At 44.0% G+C, this 27086-nt stretch overlaps 1 protein-coding gene across 3 annotated transcripts in view; it reads left to right on the forward strand.

Moving 5' to 3' along the window:
- The window catches only part of trappc10 (trafficking protein particle complex subunit 10), an 83568-nt gene that overhangs the window by 11779 nt on the left and 44703 nt on the right, over positions 1–27086 (forward strand). For all 3 annotated transcript variants that reach the window (XM_069889126.1, XM_069889127.1, XM_069889129.1), the window contains exons 2-9: positions 6592–6673; positions 8179–8314; positions 9990–10186; positions 11440–11635; positions 12776–12887; positions 14057–14304; positions 17585–17731; positions 23203–23317. In XM_069889126.1, the coding sequence (XP_069745227.1) occupies positions 6592–6673; positions 8179–8314; positions 9990–10186; positions 11440–11635; positions 12776–12887; positions 14057–14304; positions 17585–17731; positions 23203–23317 (1233 nt within the window). The remainder of the gene's footprint in view (positions 1–6591; positions 6674–8178; positions 8315–9989; positions 10187–11439; positions 11636–12775; positions 12888–14056; positions 14305–17584; positions 17732–23202; positions 23318–27086) is intronic.

A 27086-nucleotide genomic window follows, 5' to 3' on the forward strand; every position in this document is an offset into this window, starting at 1 on the left:
TTTCGTTAATTTAGGTTACTCCACTCAACCTTGACCCTGCCAATGTTTGACAGATTACTGAGCCTGTTACCTGCACCTCTCCAATAACTTTCCTCTTAAACACAGTTGACACCATCTGTGAGTAGGCAGCTTGGCTCTGTTCTGGAAATACTGGAGCTCTGTTCCACTGTTCGGTGAGATCACGAGTGATCTCTGATATAAATCCACATGTTCATCTTTGCCCCCTATCCCTCAGTACTTTTGATAAACCACATTATTCTCAATCCGGAGATCAACAATTGACTTTTCGTGAATTACCATTGCTAATTCATGTGGATTTGGCTCTTGTCTTTACAGCCAGTGTCTTGGTCCTTCATCAGAAACCTTTCCCACCCCTTTCTACCACACTGTGTACTTTGAAAGTGTGGTTCACATCTCTCCTTCAGCTTCTAACTACAGTTTGTCTACTGCTAGTTAATCTGGGCTTTAAATTATTTATTGTCATGTAATAATACAAAAATGTAATGTACACAATATACACAAACTTCTGCCTGCCACAAGGCAAACAGTCAGTCACCTTTAGCATTGCCTGGTGCCCCTTACAGTAAGAGAGAAAGAAAAGCAAAAGAGAGTCTCTTCAGAGTTGCTGAGAGTCAGTGGATTTGCCTCTAGCTCTCCTGCAGCCCCTGCAGCTGCTTAGACTCTTGTTCGAACCATCGACAACCTGAGCTCCAGATCCCAACCTCCAACACAGGAAACCTTTGGCGTCCAAGGCCCTAAGGGAGCCCATCTTACCCATCACTCCCTCTTGAATCCTGGTTCTGATACTTGACTCCAATGAGCCAGTCTCCGGCAGCATATGTGAATCCTTCAACCATGTCTCCAGAAGCCCACCATCTGTGGGGATCCCTCAGCCGCTGAGCCCCTTGCTGGTCCATTGAACTTGCGCTGCTCTCCTGCAGGCTAATGCATCTTCCAGAGGTGTGATGTGTCTGAAGCAGCTGGCAGTGCTCCAAATGTGGCCTTGGCACAGCTGTAGCATAGTGGAAGTTTATTTGTTGCACAATATCTGTTACAATGAGAAGGGTTCTTGTGTGAGCATCTAACAGGTGATCTCTAACATTCACATAGCCATGTAAAGGGCACAATTTCTCGAGTGTGGGATTACAATGAAAAGGAAGATTGATTAGCACCAAGCAAGAACACTGTTGTGGGGTTCATTCAAGAACCTGACAGCTGAGGGAAGAAACTATTTAAGCCTGTTGGTGCACAGTTTCACACTTTTGAACCTTTTCCCTGATGGGATACCACAAGATATAGGAGTAGAAGTAGGCTATTCAGCTCTTCGAGTCTGCTGTGCCATTCCATCATGAGTTGATTCATTTTCCCACTCAACCCCACTCCCCTCCCTTCTCCCCATAACTTTTGATCCCCTGGCCATTTAGATACCCATTAATCTCTGCCTTAAATACACCCAACAACTTGGCCTCCACAATCACCCATGGTGGCAAATTCCAGAGGTTCACCACTCTCTGGCTAAAGAAATTCCTCCACATCTCCATTTTAAATGGGTGCCTTTCAATCCTGAAGTTGTGCCCTCTTGTCCTTAACTCCCCCACCATGGGAAACAACTTTTCCCCTTCTATTCTGATCAGACCTTTCAACATTCAAAATGCTTCAAAGAGATCCCCCGTCATTCACCTAAATTCCAAGTAGCACAGTCCAAGAGCTGTCAAACATTCTTCATAAGCTAATCCTTTCATTCCAGGATTTGTTCTTGTGAATCTTTTCCAATGCCAGCACATCTTAAATAAGGAGCTCCAAACTGTACCCATTACTCCAAGTGAGTCCTCACCAGTGCTTTATACAGCCTCAAGATCACATACCTGGTCTTCTAGATATGAATGCCAGCATTCTTCAACACCAACTCAACCTGGAAGTTAACCTTTAGGGAATCCTGAATGAGGAATCCCAAATTCCTTTGCCCCTCCAAATTTTGAATTTTCTCCTCATCCAAATAATAATCTGTGCTTTTATTCCTTCTACTAAAGTGAAGTCCATTTTCTGCCATTCTTCTCACTTATGATGTGATGCTTCCAGCAAAGTTGCATACAGTTGAAGTCATTGGCCAACTGGGACATTAGTGGCTTTCCATCGCTACTTGTCCATTGTATGAAGATGGCACAATTCAGCCAGATCCTTGTGGCACCACCGATCCTATCAACAAGCAGGTGATGGCAGTCTAAAATAAAACTAGAGACTGCTGGAAAGACACTGCAGGTCAAGCAGCAAACTTGGAGAGAGAAAAACACTCACTGCTTTAGATAAATGATTAGCTAAGGACTCAGCAGGTCAGACAACATCCAAGGAGAGAAATGTTCTGTCAATATTTTGGGTCAGGACCTTCTTGCTGCCTGCTCCACTGAGTTTCCCTAAATTTTCATTTGCTCGGGATTCCAGCATGTGCAGTTCCTGTGTTTATTTAATGTTTGGGTCTTTGACTCTTTGTTGGGACCATTTCAGTAATGCAGATGATGTGAAGGTAGGTGGAGGAGCAGGTAGTGTTGAATCACAGAGGCCGCTGAAGGACTTAGATTAGGAGAATGGGCAGAGAAGTGGCCAAATGAATTGCAGTGTGAATCCGATGATCTAAAATTGGATTCTTCGAATCCTCAGTTATCCAAATTTTTTTTAAAAATTAAAAAATTTCAGATAAATGAGGATATCCGAAATAAATCAGAAATCCTCATTTATTCAAAATTTTTTCGGAGCCTAATTGACCGGCGACGTTGAGCTCCCGGCACCGGAAGCAGTGGACTTTTGGCTCCCGAGCAGGAACGGGACTCTTGGGCTCCCAGTACAAGTGGGGCATTGCATAGGGAAGTGTTGGTGATCGGTGGTGGCCAGCATTATTTTGGTGAGAATTAAACATTAAACTGCCATTGTTGGCTTGACACTGTATATGGCTATACAAGCTTGTGTGAAAATATAAGTAAAATATTTTTAAAAAGCCTTGTGGCTTGCTGTTGTTTAAATACTGTTACAGGTGATTTGCTGTTGCTACTGAGCTGTTTTTAAAAAAATGACCAGTTCAGAAAAAAACTTTATTCAAAATAGGCCCAGTCCTGACCATTTTGGATAATTGGAGTTGTACTGTATAATGTCAGGAAGTGTATGGTCATGCACTTTGGTAGAAAAAAATAAACGGGCAGACTATTTTCTAAATAGGGAGAAAATTGAAAATTTCTTTGGATCCCTTTGGATCTGGGAGTTCTCGTGCAGGATAACCTGAAGGTAAACTTGCAAGTTGAGTTGGTGGTGAAGAAGGCAAATGCAATACTGGCGTTCATTTCAAGAGGAATAGAACATAAGAGCTGGGATGTGACGAGGCACTGGTATTGTGAGCAGTTTTGAGTCCCTCATTTAAGAAAGGATGTGTTGACGATGGAGAGGTTTCAGAGGAGGTTCACAAGGATGATTCAGGGAATAAAAGGGATATATGAGGAGTGTTTGACAGCTCTTGGTCTGTACTTGTAATTTTGGAGAATGGGGGGGGAATCTCATTGCAACATTTCGAATGTTGAAAGGCATGGACAGAGTAGATGTAGAAAGGTTGTTTTCCTTGGGGGGAGAGTTGAGGACAAGAGGGCACAGCTTCAGGATTGAAGGGCATCTACTTAGAACAGAGATATGGAGGAATTTCTTTAGAGGGTGGTGAATCTGTGTACTTTTTTGCCATAGGTGGTGATGGAGGCCAGGTCATTGGGAGTATTTAAGACAGATTATTCTTAATTATTCAGGACATCAAAGATCACAGGCAAAAGGCCGGGCAGTGGGGTTGAGTGGGGAAAATGGATCAACTAATGATTAAATGGTGGGGCAGACTCGATGGACTGAATGGCCTATTTCTGCTCCTGTCTTATGGTCTTATTCTGATTGCCATTGAGCTGAAACTGCCTCAAGTTTATTTGTCATCTGATTGTATCAAATCAGCCTGACGAAACGGTGTTTTCTGGATCATGATGCAAACAGACTTAACACACGTACAGAAAATTGATACATATACACAGTGCACATATACATGTTCAAATATTCTTAAAGACTATTCTTATTAAATAGTAGATTTATGAGAGCAGTCATTCAGCAGTCTCACTGCCTGTGGGAAGAAGTTGTTCCTCAGCCTGGTGGATCTGGCTCTGATCCTCCTGAATTTCTTTCCTGACTTGAGTCTCTGAAAGATGCTGCCTGCAGTGTGGTAGGGATCCTCACAGATTTTGTGAGCCCTCATTAAACCAACGATCCTGGTAAGTCACATCGATGGGATCCAGTGATCCTCTCCACCATTCTCATGGTCCTGTGGATTGACGTCCGATCTGATACTCTGCAACAACTGTACCACACTGTGATGCAGCCAGCCAGGACGCTCTTGATAGAGCTCCTGTAGAAGGTTGACCAGAAACCAGAGGTCGTGGGTTAAAAGTGGAAGGTGAAAAGTTTAGGGTGAACTTCTTCACAAAGAGAGTGATGGGAGTATGGAACGAGCTGCCAGTTGAGGTGGTGAATGTAGGCTCAATTTTAACATTTAAGAAAAATTTGGACAGGTACTTGGATTGAGAGGTATAGATGGCAATGGATGGATGCAGGTCAGTGGGATTAGGCAATAAAAAATGGTTTGGCATAGATTGTAATGCTTTTTTTTGAAAATTTTATTTTTAATTTGCATCAATATGTACATATGAATTTTTCATCATATAACAATACAATATAATAAATGATATATACATTTTTCTTTTTATCCTCCCTCCCTCCCTCCCTCCCCAAAGAAAAAGAAAAAAGAGAAAACACCTTAATTTATTGTTATTCACTATTCATATATTCCTAACATATTATTCTATCCTGTGCATATTAATTGGGAAGTGTTGGTGTTTTGGATGATGTGGATAGATTCTTACTAATGAAATCCGTATATGGTTTCCAAATCATATAAAAATTCTCAGGTTGATTCCTTAAATTATAAATCATCTTTTCCACTGATATACAAGTTTGAATTTCTGTATGCCATCTATCAAACCTCAAAAAATGACCTGATTTCCATGTTACTGCTATACATTTCCGTGCCACCGATATTGCTTTGGGATGTTCTATTGTTGACATAGAAGGTTGTCGCCTTAGTCTTCTCAGGAAGTGCAGTTGCTGTTGCACCTTCCTGACAAGTGAGAAGATCTTGTGTGTCCAGGATGGGTCACTTCTTGAGGTGGACTCCAAACACCTTGGTGTTCTCCACTCTCTCCACTACTGAGCTATTGATGTGTAGTAGAGGTTAGTTGTTATTGACCTAGCTTTAAAGTATCATCTTCCAAAAGCATGAGCTGCGATATTCCAAATTTCGATCTCTTTACTTTATGCAGCTTTAATTTGTTGATAAAACAGATAAACATTTTGCATAACTTGGCATTAAGACTTTCACAACAATGAATAACAAAGCATTTACTGTCTGATGATAGAGATATAAAACATATATATAAAAAAGCTCAAACTTTAAAGAGCATAACGATATAGATAAACAAATTCAAAGAGAAACACAGAAAATATTTAAAGAGATGCAAAAAAAATTCAAAGAAAATTCTCTTGTGCTCACGCCCTCTCCATCCTGAAGAGTAATGAGCAAGTCATTAGTCTGCATGGATATTATGACATATTACTTCATAGTCACTATGGTAATCCTACACACAATAGTCTCTTGAAGAGAAAGGCACAACATTTAACTAAGAACATTTACAGTTGTTCCTGGTCCTCCCGAGTTCAACAATCATACCCTTGTCTGGTCCATATTGAGGCTCAGGTTGTTATTCTCGCACCATATCATGAGAATATTGATCTCTGTAGGTTTGCTGATGAGGCCAACTACTGCCCCGTCATCGGCAAACTTGAAAACTGTTGACCCTCTTGAGCAGGAACGGTGGCTGTGCTGGAGTGGGTTTTTGCTGCTTCCGATGCAAGCAGGCACAGCTCACAGAAATCTGTGGGTTAACTCTTTATAAGATAGCAGCTACTTGAGAGAGCTCTTTCTCCTTCTTTCACCCTTGAAGCAGTCTCCTAGGGTCTCTGCTCAACAAAGGGATGTATCAAGTATTTATACATTTAAGCAAGTAAGAAAAAGATTATATCAGTCACAAATTCATGTGATCTCAAAGTAAAACATTAGTAGGCACTATGACCTCTGTGAGTTTCTAGGTTAGGATACAAAGTTAAAACATTGTTAGAACAAATTCTATTTCGACTAGCTCAGCCAAAAAGCCATTATTCTTATCTCTCCTCTCATTTCTGCACATTTTTTTTATGGGTACTACATTGAAGGCATGAGAACATCAACTCCCAGCCTTTCACATCTCCCCTGTACATTGAGTTAAAACAAATTTCTAAAAATCTGCTTAGAAAGCTTCCAAAGATTACAATGTCTAAGGATTATTATTTCATTTTACGACTTCAGTAGAGTTCCATTTCCCTCGGTGTTGGGGGACCTGATTTCACCAGGCAGCTCCTCACTGTGACGAGTCATATGGCTGACCCTCTGAAGATGGGCTGGGCACTGACACCATGTTTTCTCTCCAGGTGCAGGAGATCAAGCGCTCTTCTCTTCTGTGTACTCAATACTGATGCAGCAACTTCCACGGGAGCCCATGGAGTGGAGAAGGTACGGTTCCTGCGTGCAGGTGTGGTGGATGCTGGATAGTGTCAGTACTGGAATACAACACTCACCTGCTGCCAGCACTGAGTGTGTCAACCACCTACCTGCGCTTTCCTTGAACACTGCTCAGGTTTGCAACAACCTGGATGAGAAAAGATTACATTTTTAAATTTAATTTTTTTAAAATTTAGACATAAAGAACGGTAACAGGCCCAAATATCCCATTTAACCTGCAGCCCCCGCTACATTTTGAAGGGCGGAGGGAAACCTGAGCACCTGGAGGAAACCTATGCAGACACGGGGAGAACATACAAATTTCTTACAGACAGTGCAGGATTCGAACCCTGGTCCCAATCACTGGCGCTGTAATGGTGTCGTCCTAACCACTATCCCCACCGTGCCACCCTTGATAATGGTTCTTTCTCTGTCTACAAATTGGCACTCTATTCTGGCACACTGAGAATCAGTGTTGGGTAGTAATGTCACTGACCACATCCTGATAACACATTAAAACATGAACAGGCCTGCAGCCCAACACCTCCATGCTGGCTGTTGTCTGCCTGACCAGTCCCATTTGCCTGCGTTCGGCCCATAGCCTCTGCAATTTCCCTGATTTTACCACTTCCTCTGGCAAGTCATTCCATGATAATAGGTGCTTTCACATTGCCTCTTGAAAGCTGGTATTTAATTGGATTTTTACCGTTTCACCTGCCTGTATGAACAGGACCATCCTGTTTCATCCTGGCACTGCCCTCTATGAAAAAACATTACTCTTCAAGGACCCTGAATCTATCCCCTCTATGGCAAGTAAGACTGCCCTACCCTGGAAAAAACTGTGACCATTCACCTTATCTGTGCCCCTTGTGATTTTATAAACCTTCAGACAATCCACCCCCTTCGACTTCCTGGGCTCCAGAGATAAAATTTCAAGCTTATCATTCCTTGTTTTTAAATCAGCATGGCTAATGTATTTTGGGATAAGATGATTTAGGTGCCTAACAAATGTAAACTCAACAAGTTAGACCTAGGCCTGAGCACTTTTGAGTGTGTGATATGTGTTATTTACCATCTTGGCTGTGTGCTCATCATCATGTGAGATTCTAGTAAATTGACGTGTCAACAACCCGTGTTTAAAGCTCGGAGTGTTCACACTGAACCAAGAAAAGCCGGTTCAGTGCGATCTTTTACATAGAGACTCGGCAATCCATCGCAAAAGGAGTTGGGACCTGCAGCATTATAGCTTTGATGTCCCAGGAAGGTGGGTAAGCTTTTTACACAGGAGCCAATGCGAAATACATTGGCTCTGATACTACCTACCTTGGCGGGTAAGTGCCAGGATGAAACAGGATGGTCCTATTTACACAGACAGATGAAATGGTAAAAATCTAATTAAATACCAGCTTTCAAGGGGCAATGTGAAAGCACCTATTATGATATGGTCTGACAGATTGGCTCAGTGTCCAGGTGGGTGCGGGGTGCCAGTCATCTGACGTTGCTTTCTCATTCTCCAGGTCTTACGGTCGGCCACCCAAGATGATCCACCTGGAGGCAAATTTTGTTCAGTTTAAGGAAGAGCTGATACCCAAGGAGGGTAACCGAGCGCTGCTAACGTTCCCATTCCTGCACATCTTTTGGACGGACTGCTGTGTGAGTGTGACCACTGGTGTGTTGCTCCATCCACTGTCCCTGGACTCTGATCTCTGGTTCGGGACTTCTGCCATCCTTTGGCCACCGATGTTCTCCAAGCCTGACCCTCTTGAGCAAGGATTCATTCCACGTGAGGATGAACGTGCTCAATGGAACCCTAAACGCATAAGGTGTGGGGGGCATCAGGGCAAAAGGGTGATCTTCTGCTCCTTTGTACTGGGCTCAGTTGGGAGTTAATTCAGCCCTAACACCATCTCCAATAGGGAGCAGGCTGCATCTCCATGGTCACCTCACCCTTTGCTGCAATGTGGGGAGACAATCCATGCTATTACCAATTCATTTCACAATCTATGCTTTCAACAGGAGCATAGTTCCTTCTGCACTTCTATCGTCCTTCGCCACCTCTCCTTCTGAGGGGAACACAGTGTACCTAATGCCTTCCATGGAGACATTGAGAACCCTCCCAGGAACACAGAAGGTACCAAACACAGGCTTCTACCTCCCATCCATTGCAGACATCCATGTGAGGCCCTGCCTCAAGAAGGCAGCCAACATGAAAAAGGCCCCTCATCACCTTGGTCACAACCTCTTCTCACTGTTCCCTTCAGGCAGAAGGTATAGAAGCCTGAAGACTAGCACCTCCAGGTTGAAGAACAAGTTCTTTCCATTTGCTATCAGGCTCTTGTACCTCCCTGTCACACTAATCAACAAAAGGACTGTGCATTATTGCAACTCATTTTTTTCTTGCACTGGGATAATTGAATATTTATTATCGATTTGTGTTATGTTTTTATTTTCTCTTTTTTAATTCAAATTATGAATTCTATTGTCATTTTTTAACACAGTCCATCCAGCAAGAAAGAATTTGGTGCACATTATACACTGTGACTGACGATAAACCCATCAAGATGTAGCAGGACTGTAAGAGAGGTTTTTGAGTCATTTCCCCCCCCCCCTCACCCCACCCATCCCTCACCTCATTCCCCCTCCCCCCCCTTATAGCCAGGCTACTGATGTGCATCACTCATCAGTGATTGGCAGCAGTGTTTCCTTTCCTTCTGTCTGTAGGGAGTTGTTGTGACTGTTCACTGGATAACTTGGACCTGAGATGTCCTGGGGGATGTTCAGAAGATCACAAGACATAGGAAGAGCAGTAGGCCCATCGAGTCCGCCCCGCCATTCTAATTATGAGTTGTTCCATTCTCCCACTCAGCCCCACTCTCCGGATTTCTTCCTGTAACCCTTAATGCCCTGACGAATCAAATACCAGTCAATCTCTGCCTCAAATCCACCCAATGACCTTACTTCTACAGCCACCTGTGTCAACAAGTTCTACAAACTCACGACCCTCTGGCTAAATAAATTTTTCTGCATTTCTATGAAACTGACGCCCTTTTATCCTGAAATTATGGCCTCTTGTCCTAGCCTCCCCCACCATGAAAAACATCCTTGTCGTATCAAGCCTGTCCAGGCCTTTTAGCATTTGAAATGCCTCTATGAGATCTCCCCTCATCCCTCTACTCCAACGAGTACAGTCTAAGAGCCAACAATTGTTCCTCATATACTAACTCTTATCATTCTTGGTATCCAGGAATGCAGGCTGGTTCGAGACCAGAGAAGCCATCGTGGACTTGTGATTTGTTGATGTCCGATTTTCTTCTTTTGTATCTTCTAGGACACCGAGGTTTATAAATCTACAGCAAAGGATGAGATAACAAAATGGCAGAACATTCTGAAGGCCTACAGTAGCTCTGATTGGCTAATTGTGGTGGTGGAGAGTGATGCAAAGAAAAAGAACAAGACCAACATCCTCCCCAGGACGTCGATCGTTGACAAAATCAGGAATGACTTCTGCAACAAGCAGAGCGACAGGTACAGGGAGTGCACCTGCCCCGAGTCTGTTAATTCCTCAGCTGTTTTCACCACGAGAGTGGTTAGGTTGTCTCACAAGGAGAGAGTGACTTGGATTTCAAAAAAATTTAGACATTCAGCACAATAACAGGCCCTTCCGGTCCACGAACCTGCCCAGTAGACCTACAACCTGGGTAAGATTTGGAGGCTGGGAGGAAACAGGAGCGTCCAGGGGAAAACCCCACAGATGTGGGGAGAAAACTACACATCGTACAAGATCCGAACCTTGGTCACTGGCACGGTAACAGCGCTGCACTAACAGCTACGCTAACCACATTGTCCAGCTGCATATTCAACAGTGTTGTGAAGAACAAGAGGTTAACTCATTGAAACATAAAGAGTCACTGAGTAACACAGTATGGAAACAGGCTCTTTGGCCCAACTCATCCATGCTGACCAAGTTGTCTAACTTGTCTCATTTCCCTAGGTTGGCCCATATCCTCTAAATCCTTATCCATGAACTTGGCTAAATGTCTTTAAGCGTTGTTTTGTACTTGCCTCTACAACCTCTTCCAGCAGATCATTCCACGTACCAACCACCCTCCCAAAAAGATGGCCCCTTTAAAATGTTTTCTCTCTCACCTGAAGTCCATGCCCTCTAGTTTTAGACTTCCAAACCTGGGGAAAAAGACTGTCTTGTATGTGCTCCCTGTGATTTTGTATCCCTCTATAAGGTCCCTCTCAACCTCCCACACTCCTGGTTTAAACAAGGTGGATGCTAGAGACTGTTTCCTCAGGCTGGAGAGTCTAGAATGAGAGTATTTGTAGCAGGTGGTTATGTTGACAGATGCATTACTACTAGTTCATTAACGTAACCATGTGCTATAATAATTCTGCAGTCTGGAGGGTTGAGAGTATTTGTAGCAGGTGGTTATATTAACTGGTTTACATAAAGTCGGGAATAATTTTGAAAATCTTCAAAATTTCCCAGTTTTTGCAGTTGTAACTGGATTCCACACTGATCATTGGATATTAAGGAAATCAAGGGGATGGGGGAAGAGTGTGAATTAGACTGATGGGGCAGGCCAGACTGTTCCTGCTGGGGTTGGGGTTGGGGTTGGGGTTATGTGATGGTTGACTGTCTCAGGTCTGGAGATCATGTGGGCCATGGTTTCATTGTGAAGTCCTGGGCAGGAAAGAGTCCTTGTTGTGTTCTTTTTGAGGGATTTCACTCTGTGTGGAGCGGCTATGACCTTGTCCTTTTGTGCTTGCAGGTGTGTGGTGCTCTCTGATCCGCTGAAAGATTCTGCCCGGACCCAAGAGTCCTGGAATGCGTTCTTTGCCAAGCTCCGGACTTTGCTGCTCATGTCATTCACCAAGAACCTGGGCAAGTTTGAGGATGACATGAGGACTATGAGGGAGAAGAGGACTGAGGCAGGCTGGAGCTTCTCTGAATACTTCATGGTCCAGGTAAGACTGCTGCAAGTGTGGCAGCTCAGTTCTTCAAACATGTCATTAGGACAAACATGCTTAATTCACAAGATATAGGAGCAGAAGTAGGCCAATCGGCCCATCGAGTCTGCTCCACCATTCTATCATGAGCTGATCCATCTTCTCACTCAGTCCCACTCCTCCCCGTAACCTTTAATGCCCTGACTAATGAAACACTGTTTTATAGTATGACTGTGTAGATGTCTCTGGAATTTCCACCTAAAATATTGGTTGAGCCTTTGTACAAGAGCCCCCCCCCCCCCACCCCCCCCCCAAAAAAAATCTGGCACATACTGCTGACTAGTCGATATTTTAATAAAAATTATAATTTAAAGGTTGAAATATTATTTTGATTCTTTATTTATTTATTATTAAAAAAAAATAAACCATTGTCAGCTTCTGTAGCAGACTGTGTAAAACCTGTATCGAGCTGACAGCAGTCAGACCAGATTATGGACCCCATGGAGGAGTGCTGAGACTTGGCAAATAATTAATGGGGCATGCGTGAGATTGGGTCAGTGCTGGCAAGAAGATGGTAGTGTTGTGACTTCAAGGGAATAATGTTAGACCCCTGATTTCAAGGAGAAATTTTTTTTTTTGGATCGTCCTATACAACAGCACATACAGTACCTGTCAATCTCTGCCTTAAATACACACAACAACCTCCCCTCCACAGCCGCCTGTGGCAACAAATTCAACTGACTTGTGACCCTCTGGCTAAAGCACATTCCTTGCATCTCTGTTTTAAATTGACTGCCTTTTATCCTGAGTAATGCCTTCTTGTCCGATAATCCCCTACCATGGAAACAACCTTGTCACATCGACTCTGTCCAGGACAACCTTGCCCACATTGACTCAGACCAGGGTACCCTCGTTCACCCTCATTTCCAGCATGTGGGTGTCTGAGAAAGGCAGCTTTCACACCCATCCTTCAGTGCCCATGAGGAGGTGGTGGTGTGCCACTGCCTCGAACTGCAGCAGTCCTTCTGCTGAACGTGTCCCCACAGTGCTGTTGGGGAAGGAGTTCTTGACTCTGCACTTCTCAGAAAGATTCTGTTCCTGCTGAGATGGAAGTGTGTGTCTGATGATTTGATCCTGACCTCTGCTGTGTCTTTGAAGGAGGAGCTGGCTTTCGTTTTCGAGATGCTTCAGCAGTACGAGGACGCCCTGGTGCAGTACGACGAGCTCGACGCACTCTTCACTCAGTATGTGGTGAACTATGGCGCCGGAGGTAAGTGCTGCTCTTGCTCATCCTGGTTAGCGAAAGTGTGGAGTGGACTGCCTCCCCTGCCAGGCACAGAGGCTGGGTCAGTATCCCTGCAGCCGACAAGAGTGAGATGGGACAGGACAGAGGTACATAAAACTATGGAAGTAAAGCAAGAAGCCTGCAGACACCGTGGTTAAAGTAAAAACACATTGCTGGAGAAACTCAGCAGATCAAACAATTTACTTTAAATAGCAAAGATAAAGATATATAACCAATGTTTCGGGCTTGAGCCTTTCATCAAGGTATGAGCAAAATGTTGGCAGACACCTGAACAAAATGGTAGGGGACGAGGGGCTGGAGAAGGAGTACAGTCTACAGGCAGGAGGTAATGATGGCTCTGTGACTGGAGAGAGAAGGGGGTGGAGAGCTGGAGGAAAGGAGGTGGGGATAGGGAAGGGAGGGAGAACGGAGAGTAGGTTAACAGAAATTGGAGAAAAAGGTGCTTAAAACTATGATGGTTGCAGAAAGAGGATACTGCAGGAAACGTGAGAACAAAGAGGGGCTGGAGGGACTCAGTGAATCAGGCAGCACCTCCTTGTTCACTAAAGATCCCAACATCTGCAGTTGTCAGTTTTTCTCTGCAGGATACGTTTCCCTTATCAGAGTGAGATAAACTACAGAACACAGATTTAGGGGAAGGAGGAAGAGATTTAGAGGGGCGAGGGTACAACCTCAGAATACAAAAACATCCCATTAGTACTGAGACGAGGAGGAATTTCTTTACCCAGAGGGGTAAACCTGTGGGATTTGTTGCCGCAGATGGCTGTGGCCAATTCATTGGGTATATTTAAGATGGAGGTGGATAGGTTCTTGATCAGGAAGGGAATCAAGGGTTATGGGGAAGCAGGTAGGAGGATGGGGTTGAAAGGGATAGAAAAACAGCCTTGAAAGAATTGCGGGATGGACTTGATGAGCTAAATGGCCAAATTCTGCTGCATTGTCTGTGAATCTGAGGGGAACCTTCTTCACTCAGGGTGAGGAGTATCTGATTCCCGGCCGTGTAACATTTGCGACCCACGTTAGAAACCCTGGCTGTGTAATGCCCGCGATCTGCATTAGGATTCCCGGCCACGTAACGCTCATGACCCGTGTTAGAATCCCTGGCCGTATAACACTCGTGATCTGTGTTGCAGATGGAGCCAATTGGCTGACCTCGTTCTGTCAGCCGGTGCGGAGTTGGAATGGGCTGGTGCTCCGCAAGCCCATTGACATGGAGAAGAGGGAGTTAATCCAGAAGAGCCAAGCCACGCTGCTGGACCTGCGCAGCTATCTGTTCTCTCGGCAGTGCACGCTGCTCGTCTTGCTGCAGAGGCCGTGGGAGGTGGCCCAGCGCGCCCTGCAGCTGCTGCACAACTGCGTGCAGGAGCTGAAACTGTTGGAGGTAACGGATGCCGGGGCTTACTCATTCCAGCATGTGGGCTTCACAGGCTCTACCACTGTTTATTGCCCATCCCTGGTCATCCGTGGGAAGGTGGTGGTGAGCTGCCTTCTTGAACTGCTGCAGTCTTTCTATCAAAGGCACTGCTGCTGTTCTAGATGATCTCTTTCCAGGTCATAATGTTGTGTGGCTCAGAGGGCAACTTCCAGGAAATGGTGCCCCAGGCTTTTACTGCCATAGAACCATAGAACATTGCAGCACAGAAAACAGGCCGATTCAGCCCTTCTAGTTTGTGCCAAATAATATTTTGCCTAGTCCCACTGACCTGCACCCAGTCCATAGCCCTCCGTACCCTTCCTCCATATTCTTCTTAAATGTTAAAATTGAACTCATTCACACTTCAGCTGGCAGTTCGTTCCAGACTCCCAACACGTTCTTCCTAAACTTTTCTCATTTCACCCTTAACCTATGTCCTCTGGTTTGTATCTCACCTCATAATTTTAAATAACTCTATCAAATCTCCCCTCATTCTTCTACACTCCAGAGAATAAAGTCCTAACCTATTTAACCTTTCCCTGTAACTCAGTTCCTGAAGTTCAGGCAACATCCTAGTAAAAATTCTCTGCATTCTTTCTATCTCGCGAGCAGGGGTGGTGAGTTGGGTGGGGCTGTCATAGGAATCTACTCTGTGACACCATACTTAAACTCGATAAAGCCCATTGAATGTCTGCAGCATCCCAGAGAGATGTTAGATGGAAGAGAACCTGAGGGACTGTCAGACAGCACTTTGGGCTCACACTTGTGTGATCTCCCCTGTTCCATCCCACCCCCACCTTTTATTTCCCTAAATCTCCTAGTTTTCAGAAGAGGCAGGTAGATATTCTTGCCACATTTGGAAAGCACATGTTCTGTAACCTCTGGCCTAAGTTGAAAACTGGGGTTATGTTCACTCCATCATTTTCAGAATCATTATCTTTCTAATCTCGTCCATTCATTTCCATTTCCCTTCTCTTACATTCATCTTGTCCCAGATTCACCCACTGGGTTAGATACAGAGTGAAGCTCCCTCTACACTGACCCATCACACACTCCCACGGCAGGGACAGCACGGGTTAGATACAGAGTGGAGTGAAGCTCCCTCTGCACTGTCCCATCACACATTCCCACGGCAGGGACAGCACGGGTTAGATACAGAGTGAAGCTCCCTCTACACTGTCCCATCAAAAACTCCCAGGGCAGGGACAGAACGGGTTAGATACAGAGTGAAGCTCCCTCTACACTGTCTCATCACACACTCCCAGGGCAGGGACAGCACGGGTTAGATACAGAGTGAATCTCCCTCTACACTGTCCCATCACACACTCCCAGTGCAGGAACAGCACGGGTTAGATACAGAGTGAAGCTCCCTCTACACTGTCCCATCACACACTCCCAGGGCAGGGACAGCACGGTTAGATACAGAGTGAAGCTCCCTCTACACTCCCATCACACACTCCCAGGGCAGGGACAGCACGGGTTAGATACAGAGTGATGCTCCCTCTACACTGTCCCATCACATACTCCCAGGGCAGGGACAGCACGGGTTAGATACAGAGTGATGCTCCCTCTACACTGTCCCATCACACACTCCCAGGGCAGGGACAGCACAGTTAGATACAGAGTGAAGCTCCCTCTACACTGTCCCATCACACACTCCCAGGGCAGGGACAGCACGGGTTAGATACAGCGTGAAGCTCCCTCTACACTGTCCCATCACACACTCCCAGGGCAGGGACAGCACGGGTTAGATACAGCGTGAAGCTCCCTCTACACTGTCCCATCACACACTCCCAGGGCAGGGGCAGCACAGGTTAGATACAGAGAGAAGCTCCCTCTATACTGTCCCATCACACACTCCCAGGGCAGGGACAGCACGGGTTAGATATAGAGTGAATCTCCCTCTACACTGTCCCATCACACACTCCCAGGGCAGGAACAGCATGGGTTAGATACAGAGTGATGCTCCCTCTACACTGTCCTATCACACACTCCCAGGGCAGGGACAGCACGGGTTAGATACAGAGTGAAGCTCCCTCTACACTGTCCCATCACACACTCCCAGGGCAGGGACAGCATGGGTTAGATACAGAGAGAAGCTCCCTCTACACTGTCTCATTACACACTTCCACAGCAGGGACAGCATGGGTTAGATACAGAGAGAAGCTCCCTCTACACTGTCTCATCACACACTCCCACGGCAGGGACAGCACGGGTTAGATACAGAGAGAAGCTCTCTCTATACTGTCCCATTAAACACTCCCAGGTCAGGGACAGCACTGGTTAGATACAGAGAGAAGCTCCCTCTACACTGTCTCATTACACACTTCCACAGCAGGGACAGCACGGTTAGATACAGAGAGAAGCTCCCTCTATACTGTCCCATTAAACATTCCCAGGTCAGGGACAGCATGGGTTAGATACAGAGTGAAGCTCCCTCTACACTGTCCCATCACACACTCCCAGGGCAGGGACAGCACGGGTTAGATACAGAGAGAAGCTCCCTCTACACTGTCTCATTACACATTTCCACAGCAGGGACAGCACTGGTTAGATACAGAGAGAAGCTCCCTCTACACTGTCTCATTACACACTTCCACAGCAGGGACAGCACGGTTAGATACAGAGAGAAGCTCCCTCTATACTGTCCCATTAAACACTCCCAGGTCAGGGACAGCATGGGTTAGATGCAGAGTGATGCTCCCTCTACACCGTTCTCTCTCTCTCTCTCTCTCTCTCTCTCTCTCTCTCTCTCTCTCTCTCTCTCCTCTGTGAAAATCTGCCAAAGGAAGCAATAGAGGCTGCCTCATTAAATATATTTATGATACAGTAAGAGATTTCTGCATCTTTGGGGAAATTAAGGGTTATGGTCGGGGAAAGGTGGAGCTGAGTCCACAGCCAGATCAGCTGTGATCTCACTGAATATGGAAGCAGGTTCGATGGGCTGGATTGATGACTCCTGATTCTGATGTGTTCTCTTCATGAACGCTGCTGCTATTCGTCTCTCATACCTGCACCATTGGAGCATTCACAGACAGTGCAAAGGTGCCTCCTGCAGCAGGGTGAGGCCAGGGGGCCCACGCTCTGCTCTTCTTCATCCCATCCTCTGCTCCTCTTCCCAATCTCAGGCGGGACTACACTTACCCATCACTCACCCCGAGACAGTATTACATTTGAGATATCTAGTGTTGGTTCATATACACTGTCCTTGACTTAGTTCTGCTTGCCACTGTTTGTTCTGGTGTAGGTGTCGGTCCCTATTGGGGCACTGGATTGTTGGGTTTTCCTGAGCTGCCTGGAGGTCCTTCAAAGAATTGAAGGCTGTTGTGACCGAGCCCAGCTGGAAAATAATTGCTGCCACACTGTTGGACTTTGGTCATACGCCACAGAGAAGGTGAGTTGGTGTGAGATGCAAATTAATTATGTCTAATGGCCTTGGGGAAAAGGATGCAAGAACAATGTTGGTCAAAATTGTGTTCTAATAATATGACATCATTTATTAATTCAGGTATAGATTGGTACAATACAATTTTATGCACCAATTATACTTAACACCACAAAAAATTACACAGTTTAAAATCTGAAACTTTGGACTCATGTTTTAGGCGTGGTATTGGAACATTTATACATTCAACCTGGCTATGCGTGAAAGTAAGATCCTTTTGGTATGACGTGGCAGAAATTTTGACAAAAATTATAGAAGTGGATTTTCCATTGGGACCAGAGCTGTATTTATTGAGCAATCTTATGCAAAACTATCAAAATATTAAATACAGTTTGTGAGGATTCCACTGGTGGTGGCCAGGAGATGTATCACTGTTACATGGAAGTCCAATCCCCCCCTACTTATTACTTGCTGGAATATGGAAATACAAAGTTGTGCCCCCCTGGAAAATGTAACTTATAATCTTAGAAAGAAATAAGACGTGTTTGTTAAAATATGGCAACCTTATTTATACCATACTGGCTAAGGATATAATTAATTTTCCCAGAAAGGTTTAAATAATATAGTTAGGTAGGTTAATAGCATTGAATTCCTGATGATCAAGAGATGGACTAATTAATGACGGCAGTTTGAACACCCCTTCTTTTGGACAATTGTTTTTTTTAAATGTTAGCTGTTGTTGTGGGGGGGGGGCGAGAGATTTGGGTAATCATGTGAGACTCTAATTTAAAAATATTATTTATATGATGTTTGTAATAATTTTCTATATGAGTCTTGGAAAAATTAAAATATTTTTTTTAAAAATTAACCTACTCCCCTGGTATGTTTCGTATGGTGGGAAGAAACCGGAGCCCTCTGGGAAAACCCAGGCAGATGTGAAGAGAACATACAAACTCCTTACAGACAACGCAGGATTTGAAATCTGGTCCTGATCGCTGGTGCCAGCCTATGGATGCTGTGAGACTGGCTGAGCTCCTCCAGCATTTCTGTGTTTTTACCACAATCACAGTATCTGCACACTTTCATGTTTCACTCACAACTCTCTGTGACCTTTTCCAGTCCTGTGCATTGGCACCTCCATACCAGACAGTGAAGCAACCAGTCAGATTGCTCTCCATGAAGAGTCTTTGGTGACATACTGTATTTCCTCAAACTCCAAATAAAGAATAGCTGCTGGCAAGCCTTCTTTATGATTGCATCCACATGAAGGCCTCAGGCTAGATCGTCAGAGATGTTGACACCCGGGAATTTAAAGTTCTCCACCCTCTCCACTGCTGACCTCTCGAGGACTGGTTCGTGTTCTGATTACCCCCTCCTGAAGTCTATAATCAGTTTGTTAGTTTTGCTAATGTTGAGTGTAAGATTGTTGTTGTGACACCACTCAACCTGCTGACCAAGGGTTGATAGGATTAGAACAACACATTAGCAGAGATAGATGTTTGATTTAAGAGTTGTGGACAGTTGGGAAAAAGATAGACTGGAATGTGTGGGGTTCCATAGGGAATATCACAACTTGGAAAAGTGGGTGAAAGGACAGTCAAAGTTTATCAATGGTATCAGTCTTGCTGATTGGAAGCCCTGAAGAAAGTGGACTGTAAAGTGAGAATGAAGAGGTACGGATGGAGTGAGCAGGTAAGGAGGTTGCACATGGAGTGTAATGTCGTGAAGCCTGTGTATTCAGGGAGGAAGGATAGAAAAGCCAGTTTTAAACTGGGAATCTCATAAAATGCTGGTGCACAAGTATATTGATGTGCTGGTTCAGGAGGGTGAGCAAGGAGCGTCGCAGTCCTAAGCAGTCGGAATTCCTTGATGATATGTGTAGTGGATATCGGGGACCAAGTGGATGTACTCTTAGCTTGACAGAAGGCGTTTGATAAGATGCCGCACAAAGATGTTTGCAAAAGATGAGGAGCAATAGAGTTGGGGGTTTTGGATAGAGGATTGTTAACTCGGAGAAGGAGGGTAGTGGAGTGCTGCAGAGGTCTGTGTTGGGCCCACCACAATATAAATAAATGATTTGGAGGAGGGTCCAAATGTAGCATTATATCTGCTGATGACACAAAATTGAATGGAAAAGCACATTTTGTAATGGACACAGTCTGCAGAGTCATAGAGATGGGCTCAGTGAGTTTTGAAAGGGTTTTGGATATGGTAAATCATTGGTAAATGTGAGGTCATTTACTTTGGAAAGAAAATTTGGTGATTGGACTGTTGTTTAAGTGGTGAAAAATTGTACCAGGTTGCTGTATGGAGACCCGGGAATACTTGAACATGAATCACAAAAATGTTAGTTGCAGCAAATAAAATAGGATGTTGGCCTTCATTACTAAAGGGATCGATTTTAAGGGCAGGGAAGTTATGCTGCAACAGTACAAGGTCCTCTTGAGGCCACATCTGGAGTATTGTGTGCAGTTCTGGTTGCCTTACTTACCAATGTATACATGGATATCTTCAATATCTCACTCCAATAGGGTGTGGTACCCACCTGTTTTAAACAGACGTCAACATACCAGTGCCCAAGAAGAAGGTAGTAACCTGCTTTAATGACTATTGACCAGTAGCACTAGCATGAACAGTGATGAAGTGTTTTGAAAGGCTGGTGATGAATTGTATCAGCTCCTGTCTGAGCAGTGGCATGGTACATTGCAGTTCGCCTATCGTTGTTACATGTCTGTGGTGGATGCCATCTCACTGGCTCTACACAAAGCTCTGGAATACCTGGACTGTAAAGATGCATACATCAGGATGCTCTTTATTGACTACAATTTGGCATTTAACACCATCATCCCCTCAAAACAGATCAGCAAACTCCAAGATCTTGGAGTTAACACCCCACTGTGTAATTGGATCATGGATTTCCTCACCTCCAGACCACAATCAGTGAAGATTGGTAGAAACATCTCCACAATCTCCATCAGTACTGGAGCACCAAAGGCCTGTGTTCTTAGCCCCTTGTTCTACTCACTTTATACCTACGACTGTGTAGCTTGGTTCGACAACACCAATTACAAATTTTTGAATGATACCACGATAGTGGGTTGTATAAAGGAAGGGGATGAGTCAGCGTACAGGAGGGAGATCTTGGCTGGATGGTGCACCAACAACAACCTCACACTCAGTGTATCCAGATCTAAGGAGCTGATTGTTGACCAGGAAAGGAAGGCCAGAGGTATATAATTCAGTGATCATTGGGCAATCAGAGATGGAGAGGGTAAGCAATTTTAATTTCTTGGGAGTCACTATCTCAGAGTATCTTCCTGAACCCAATACACCAATGGCATCGTGAAGAAAGCATGTCAGCACCTCTACTTCCTCACAAGTTTGCAGAGGTTTGGTATGTCACCAGAAACCCCAGCAAATTTCTACAGAGGTGTTCTGGAAAGTGCTGACCAGCTGCATCACGGTCTGGTGTGGGAATTCCAATACCTCCTGAGCATAAAGCCCTGCAAAAGGTAGTGGACACAGCCCAAGACATCACAGACAAAACCCTCCCCACCATTGAGAATATCACAGGGAACGCTGCCGTCGGAGAGCAACAGCAATCATCAAAGACCCACACCACTCACCACACACTCTGTTCTCGCTGCTGTCATCAGGAAAGAGGTTTAGGTGCCAGAAGACTCGCACCACCAGGTTCAGGAACAGCTGCTACCCCTCCACCATCAGACTCCTCTACAACCAACTCAGAGACTCATTTAAGGACTCTTACTTGTGCATTTTATTGATTTTATTTTTTTAATTCTCTCTGTATTACAGTTTGTTGACATTTTACAGTTCTTTACATGTTTACACTTTGTACAGTTTTATTTTCCCACTACCAATTAGTCGTAATTCTTGTGCACCTGCAGGAAAAAGAATCTCAGCGCTGTGTGATGTTATGTATGTACTCTGACAATAATTCTGAAATATGAATTTTTCTTGAGGATGGATGTACTGGCATTGGAGGCGGTGCAGAGGAGGTTGACCAGATTGATTCCGGAGTTGAGGGGGTTAGCCCATGTGGAGAGATCGAGTTGTCTGGGACTACACTTGCTGGAATTTAGAAAGATGAAGGGGACCTTGAAGGAATAAAATGATGAATCGATGAGATAAAAGCAGGGAGGTTGTTTCTGCTGGTAGGTGAAACTATAACTTGGAGCAGAGCCTCAAGATTCAGGGGAGTAGATTTAGGATGGAGATGAGAAGGAACTGCTCCCAGAGAGCGGTGATTCTGTGGAATTCTCTGCTCAAGGAAGCAGTAGCGGTGACCTCAGTAAATATATTTTAAAATACATGTTTTCAAAATAAGGGAATTGAGGGTTATGGATAAAAAGCAGGATGGTGGAGCTGAGTCAACGACCACATCAGCTGTGATTTTAATAATTGGAGGAACGATCAAACAATTCACATGTAATTAAAGTGCATATTACAGATTTTCTTTAAGGGTAATTGTATACATTTTGGTTTGACCATGTGGAAATTGCAGCACTTTTTGTACATTATCACTTCATTTTAGGGCACCATAAGATTTGGACCATAGCAGTGGTATGTATATTCAAGTAGTCATGTTTCATACTTTGTTACATATCCCTTGCATCAATGACCGCTTGAAGTTTGTCATTCATTGATATCACCAATAAAATCTGGAAAGTGCACTTTAATTACATGTGAATTGTTTGGTTACAAATTTAAAACTGTGGAGCACAGGAGCAAATAAAGGAAAAATTAATGTCTGTCCCAAACATTATGGAGGGCACTGTATGTTCTTATTCAACTGTGTATTTTGGGGAGAAGGTTGCTATGGTGGACTGGATGCTGGAAAATCAAATAACTAATAATTTTTAATTTTACCCCTTAATAATGAAGCATGCCAGGTTGCCTGCAGGTTAAAGGGTATAAGGTTCTGCTGGCCTATCCATCCATGGCATGAGTACTAGGACATGCCTGCACTGGGCTGCAGTGAATGACTCCAGTGCCCTGTAATTGTCTGAGAAACCTCCTGCCTGGACCAGAAAGTGGAGGAGAGGGAAGTTAGGGAGTGCCAGACCTGTTGGTCAATGGAAGAATGCTGATATCTGTTGTTCAAGGATACAATTCTGAGGCAGGTGCATTGTAATGAAATGACACAATGGTCCGATGCTCTGCTTTGTCACCGTTATCCGAGTGTCCATGGGACGTGTTGGCTGCTGTGGAAGGGACCCTCTGCTCATCCATGGATGTATGGGTTGGTTAACTGGCTTTGGCCCTTCAGCCTGCCCTCCCTCTCAAAGCATTTCTTTGAACAGACCTAAGTGTCCTCCATAGTAGAGGTGGGCTCAGGGAATGGAGTTCCCACTTCTGGGGGAATGGGGTGGTTGGATCTGCTCAGAGAGTTGCTTGGTCAGATGGTGGAGTGCATCCATGCCATCGCTTGGTGTAATTCTTGCTCTTTTGACCCTCAGCTGAAGTCGCTCGGCTACCTGTGTGGGCTCGTCACCGAGAAAGGACCAGATTCCGAAGACCTGAACAGGACAGTGGACGTCTTGGCGGGACTGGGAGCAGAGAGACCCGAAACAGGTAATTGGGCCTTGGCCTGATCAACAGTGCAACAGCAGCTCCTGGTCACCTTCCTGGTTCTCTCCTCTTGTAGCATCTGCCTCCCTCTTCCTCCACTGCTCTCCCTTACTCTGTGAGCCCACATGTTGTTGCACTCAAAATATCTGTCACATTAAAGACAATGATGTGAGGCGCTGCCTCAAGAAAGCAGCCAACACCATAAAGGACCCCATCATCCTGGTCACAACCTCTTTTCGCTGTTACTTTCTGGCAGAAGGTATAGAAGCCTGAAGGATAGCACCTCTAGGTTCAAGAAGAGTTTCTTTCTAACAGCTATCGAGTTCTGGAACCTCCCCGCACCTCCCTCACCATAAACTACTCCAGGAAGACCGAGGTTCATCAACACTTTTGAGATGTCACTTTTTTTGCACATGAAAACTGAAGTTTTTAATTCACTTTTTAAAAATTTTACCTCTTTCTCTGACTTAGCATTTTGTAGTAATTTACATTATTGCAATTAGTGTATCTTATCTACCTGTGTGGCTGCAGCAAGTAAGAATTTTGGTGTATTTCTGCATTGTACTCATGTTTATGATAATAAACTCTTTACTAGTGAAGTTGGACATGTGATGTGTTTGGAACCAGGGTGAGATCACCAAGATCGATAGGGTTTTCAGTCTGGAAGTGTGTGCTTCTCCAGAGAAATAGTGCATCCAAACTGTGGCATGACACTGGGATGATGTGAGCTTTTTTATGAAAGGGGCAAGTCCTGTTTGCCTGGACGTCCATTTGGGCATCCTCCAACAGGATGATATTAAATTGAGTTCTCTGCTTTCTGTTCTCCCCATCTATACCTATGTCTCCATTTCTTTCTTTCTCTCTCTTCTCCCCCCCCTTTTTTTTTTCTATCTATATCCAGCACTACAGCACAGAAAACAGGCTCTTCGAACCTTCTTGTCTGTGACAAACTATTATTTTGCTAGTCCCACTGACCTGCACCCAGTCCATAGCCCATGTCTCCCATCTATGTACCTGTTCAAATTCTTCTTAAATGTTAAAATTGAGTCCACATTCACCACTTCAGGTGGCAGCTCGTTCTACACTCCCACCACTCTCTATACGAAGATGTTTCCCCCAAACATTTGCCCTTTCACACTTAAGCCATGTCCTCTGGTTTGTATTTCACCTACCCTCATTGGAAAAAGCCTACTTGCATTTACTCTATCTGTACCCCTCATAATTTTATATAACTCTATCAAATCTCCCTTCTGCCTCCTTTCCCCTAGCTCTGCTTCCACAGAGCCTGAAACAACACTCTCTCCCTCACCCCATCATTAATTCTTTAATACCTTGAGGAGTCACGTGATGGAGTAGTGGCCGGACGGTGAACTCCAGCCCTCTCCAGAAAAGTCGGAAAAAACAAAGGAAAACACAAAGGCACAAAAATAAAAATTAAAGTAAAGTGAGTATAAAGGTGGAAAGAAGATGGCGACGAAAAAAGAAAAATCAAAACCAACGGTAAGAAGAGAGGAAGAGAAGACAACGAAAGAAGAAGGAGAAGACCTTACCTGTTCGAAGAGGCCCGCAGTGGAGAGAGAAACCCGCTCCCTCAGGTCGGTAGAAAGTGGACTACAAAAATGGCTCGCTGAGCCAAGTAAAAGTGCGCAACCGCGCATGCAAAAGAACACACCGACGGGAGGGGTGACCAGCTGGGGAGTCGATCTCCACAGCCGGCAATGACAGCTGCAGAACACCTGCAGCAAGAGGAGAATATAGAAGACAACGAAAACAAGAAAGAAGAGAAGAAAAGGACAACAAAGAAACAACAGATGGCCAACCCAGAGGAAGAAGAAGAGGAAGAGTACAGTGAAATAGAAGAAGAAGGGAAAGGCAAGACAAAGGATATACTTTCTCTTATTAAAGAATACATGGAGTCATTTAAAGAATGGCAAGCACAAGAATTTAATGATTTAAGAAGAATAAACAATACAGAAGAGAAAATGAATAAAATAGATATGACCTTATCAGAAATGGGAAAAAAAATGGACAAGGTGGAAGAACGAGAAGCAGCAGTAGAAATGGAGGTAGAAGACTTAAAAAAGAAGTTAGAGGAATCTAATAAAAAAGTTAAAGAGACACAAGAACTGTTAGCTCAGAAAATAGATATAATGGAAAATTATAACAGAAGAAATAACATAAAGATAGTGGGCCTTAAGGAAGATGAAGAAGGCAAGAATATGAGAGAGTTTATAAAAGATTGGATCCCTAGGATCCTAGGATGTCCAGAACTACAGCAAGAAATGGAAATAGAAAGGGCACATAGAGCATTGGCCTTTAAACCACAACCACAACAAAAGCCAAGATCGATTTTAGTAAAATTCCTAAGATATACTACAAGAGAAAAGGTACTGGAGAAAACAATGGAAAAAGTAAGAGAGGGCAACAAGCCACTGGAGTACAAAGGGCAAAAAATCTTCATTTATCCAGATATAAGTTTTGAACTCCTGAAGAAGAGAAAGGAGTTCAATACAGCAAAGGCGATTTTATGGAAGAAAGGGTATAAATTTATACTAAAGCATCCAGCGGTATTGAAAATATTTATTCCAGGACAGCAAAACAGACTATTCTCGGATCCAGAGGAAGCACGAAAATTTGCAGAACAATTACAAAATAGACTGAGAGATGAAGACGTGTAACGAGAGTACAAAAGACTGCGAACTAAAAAGGCACATAAGTTTTGAACTCCTGAAGAAGAGGAAGGAGTTCAATACATCGAAAACGATCTTATGGAAAAAAACTATTCTCGGATCCAGAGGAAGCAAGGAAATTTGCAGAACAACCACAAAACAAACAGAGAGATGAAGACATGTAATAAGAGTAAAAATGACCACGATTTATATGTATGTGGGTAAAGAGGTATATGTGTGTATATGTATAATGTGCATACATGAATGTATCCGTATTTAGAGGAAAATATAGATAGTATAGACAAGAATTAATAAGGGAAGGAAATGGAATAGAGGGAATAAGGAGGGAATTAAAAGAGTGACCTTTGTTACATATGAAAAGTGAAATCTTTTCTGGGGGGGCTGGGTGGGGAGGAGTTACGGTCACTGCAAAATCAGCTGACGCTTGCGAGTGAATTCGCAAATCCAAATGGAGAGGGGAGATGTGGTTGTCCGATAAGGGATAAAGGACAACTCAGGAGGGGAAGGGGGGGATTGGGGCTAAAGAAGTTTTAAATAGGAGAATAAGGAAAATGTTTGATGTTTTAGGAATGTTGTCTTATAAAGGGTTCAAAACAAGAAAACAGAAATGGATAAGAAGGAAAGGTAATGATGGAGAAACGGAAAGGGAAGATAAACAAAGTATAATATGGCTACGTTGAACTATATGACTTTAAATATTAATGGAATACATAACCAAATTAAAAGGAAGAAACTGCTAAATTTACTGAAAAAAGAAAAAATTGATATAGCATTTGTGCAAGAAACACATTTAACTGAATTGGAGCACAAGAAATTAAAGAGAGATTGGGTAGGACACGTAACAGCAGCATCGTATAATTCAAAACCAAGAGGAGTAGCTATATTAATTAGTAAAAATGTGCCATTTAAAATAGAAGAGGAAATAATAGATCCAGCAGGGAGATATGTAATGATAAAATGTCAGATATATTCGGAGTTTTGGAATCTACTCAATGTATATTCACCTAACGAAGAAGATCAAAAGTTTATGCAAGATATCTTTTTGAAAATAGCAGACACGCAAGGGAACATATTAATAGGAG

This window comes from Narcine bancroftii, chromosome 7, assembly GCF_036971445.1.
Source record: "Narcine bancroftii isolate sNarBan1 chromosome 7, sNarBan1.hap1, whole genome shotgun sequence".
Lineage (NCBI taxonomy): Eukaryota > Metazoa > Chordata > Chondrichthyes > Torpediniformes > Narcinidae > Narcine > Narcine bancroftii.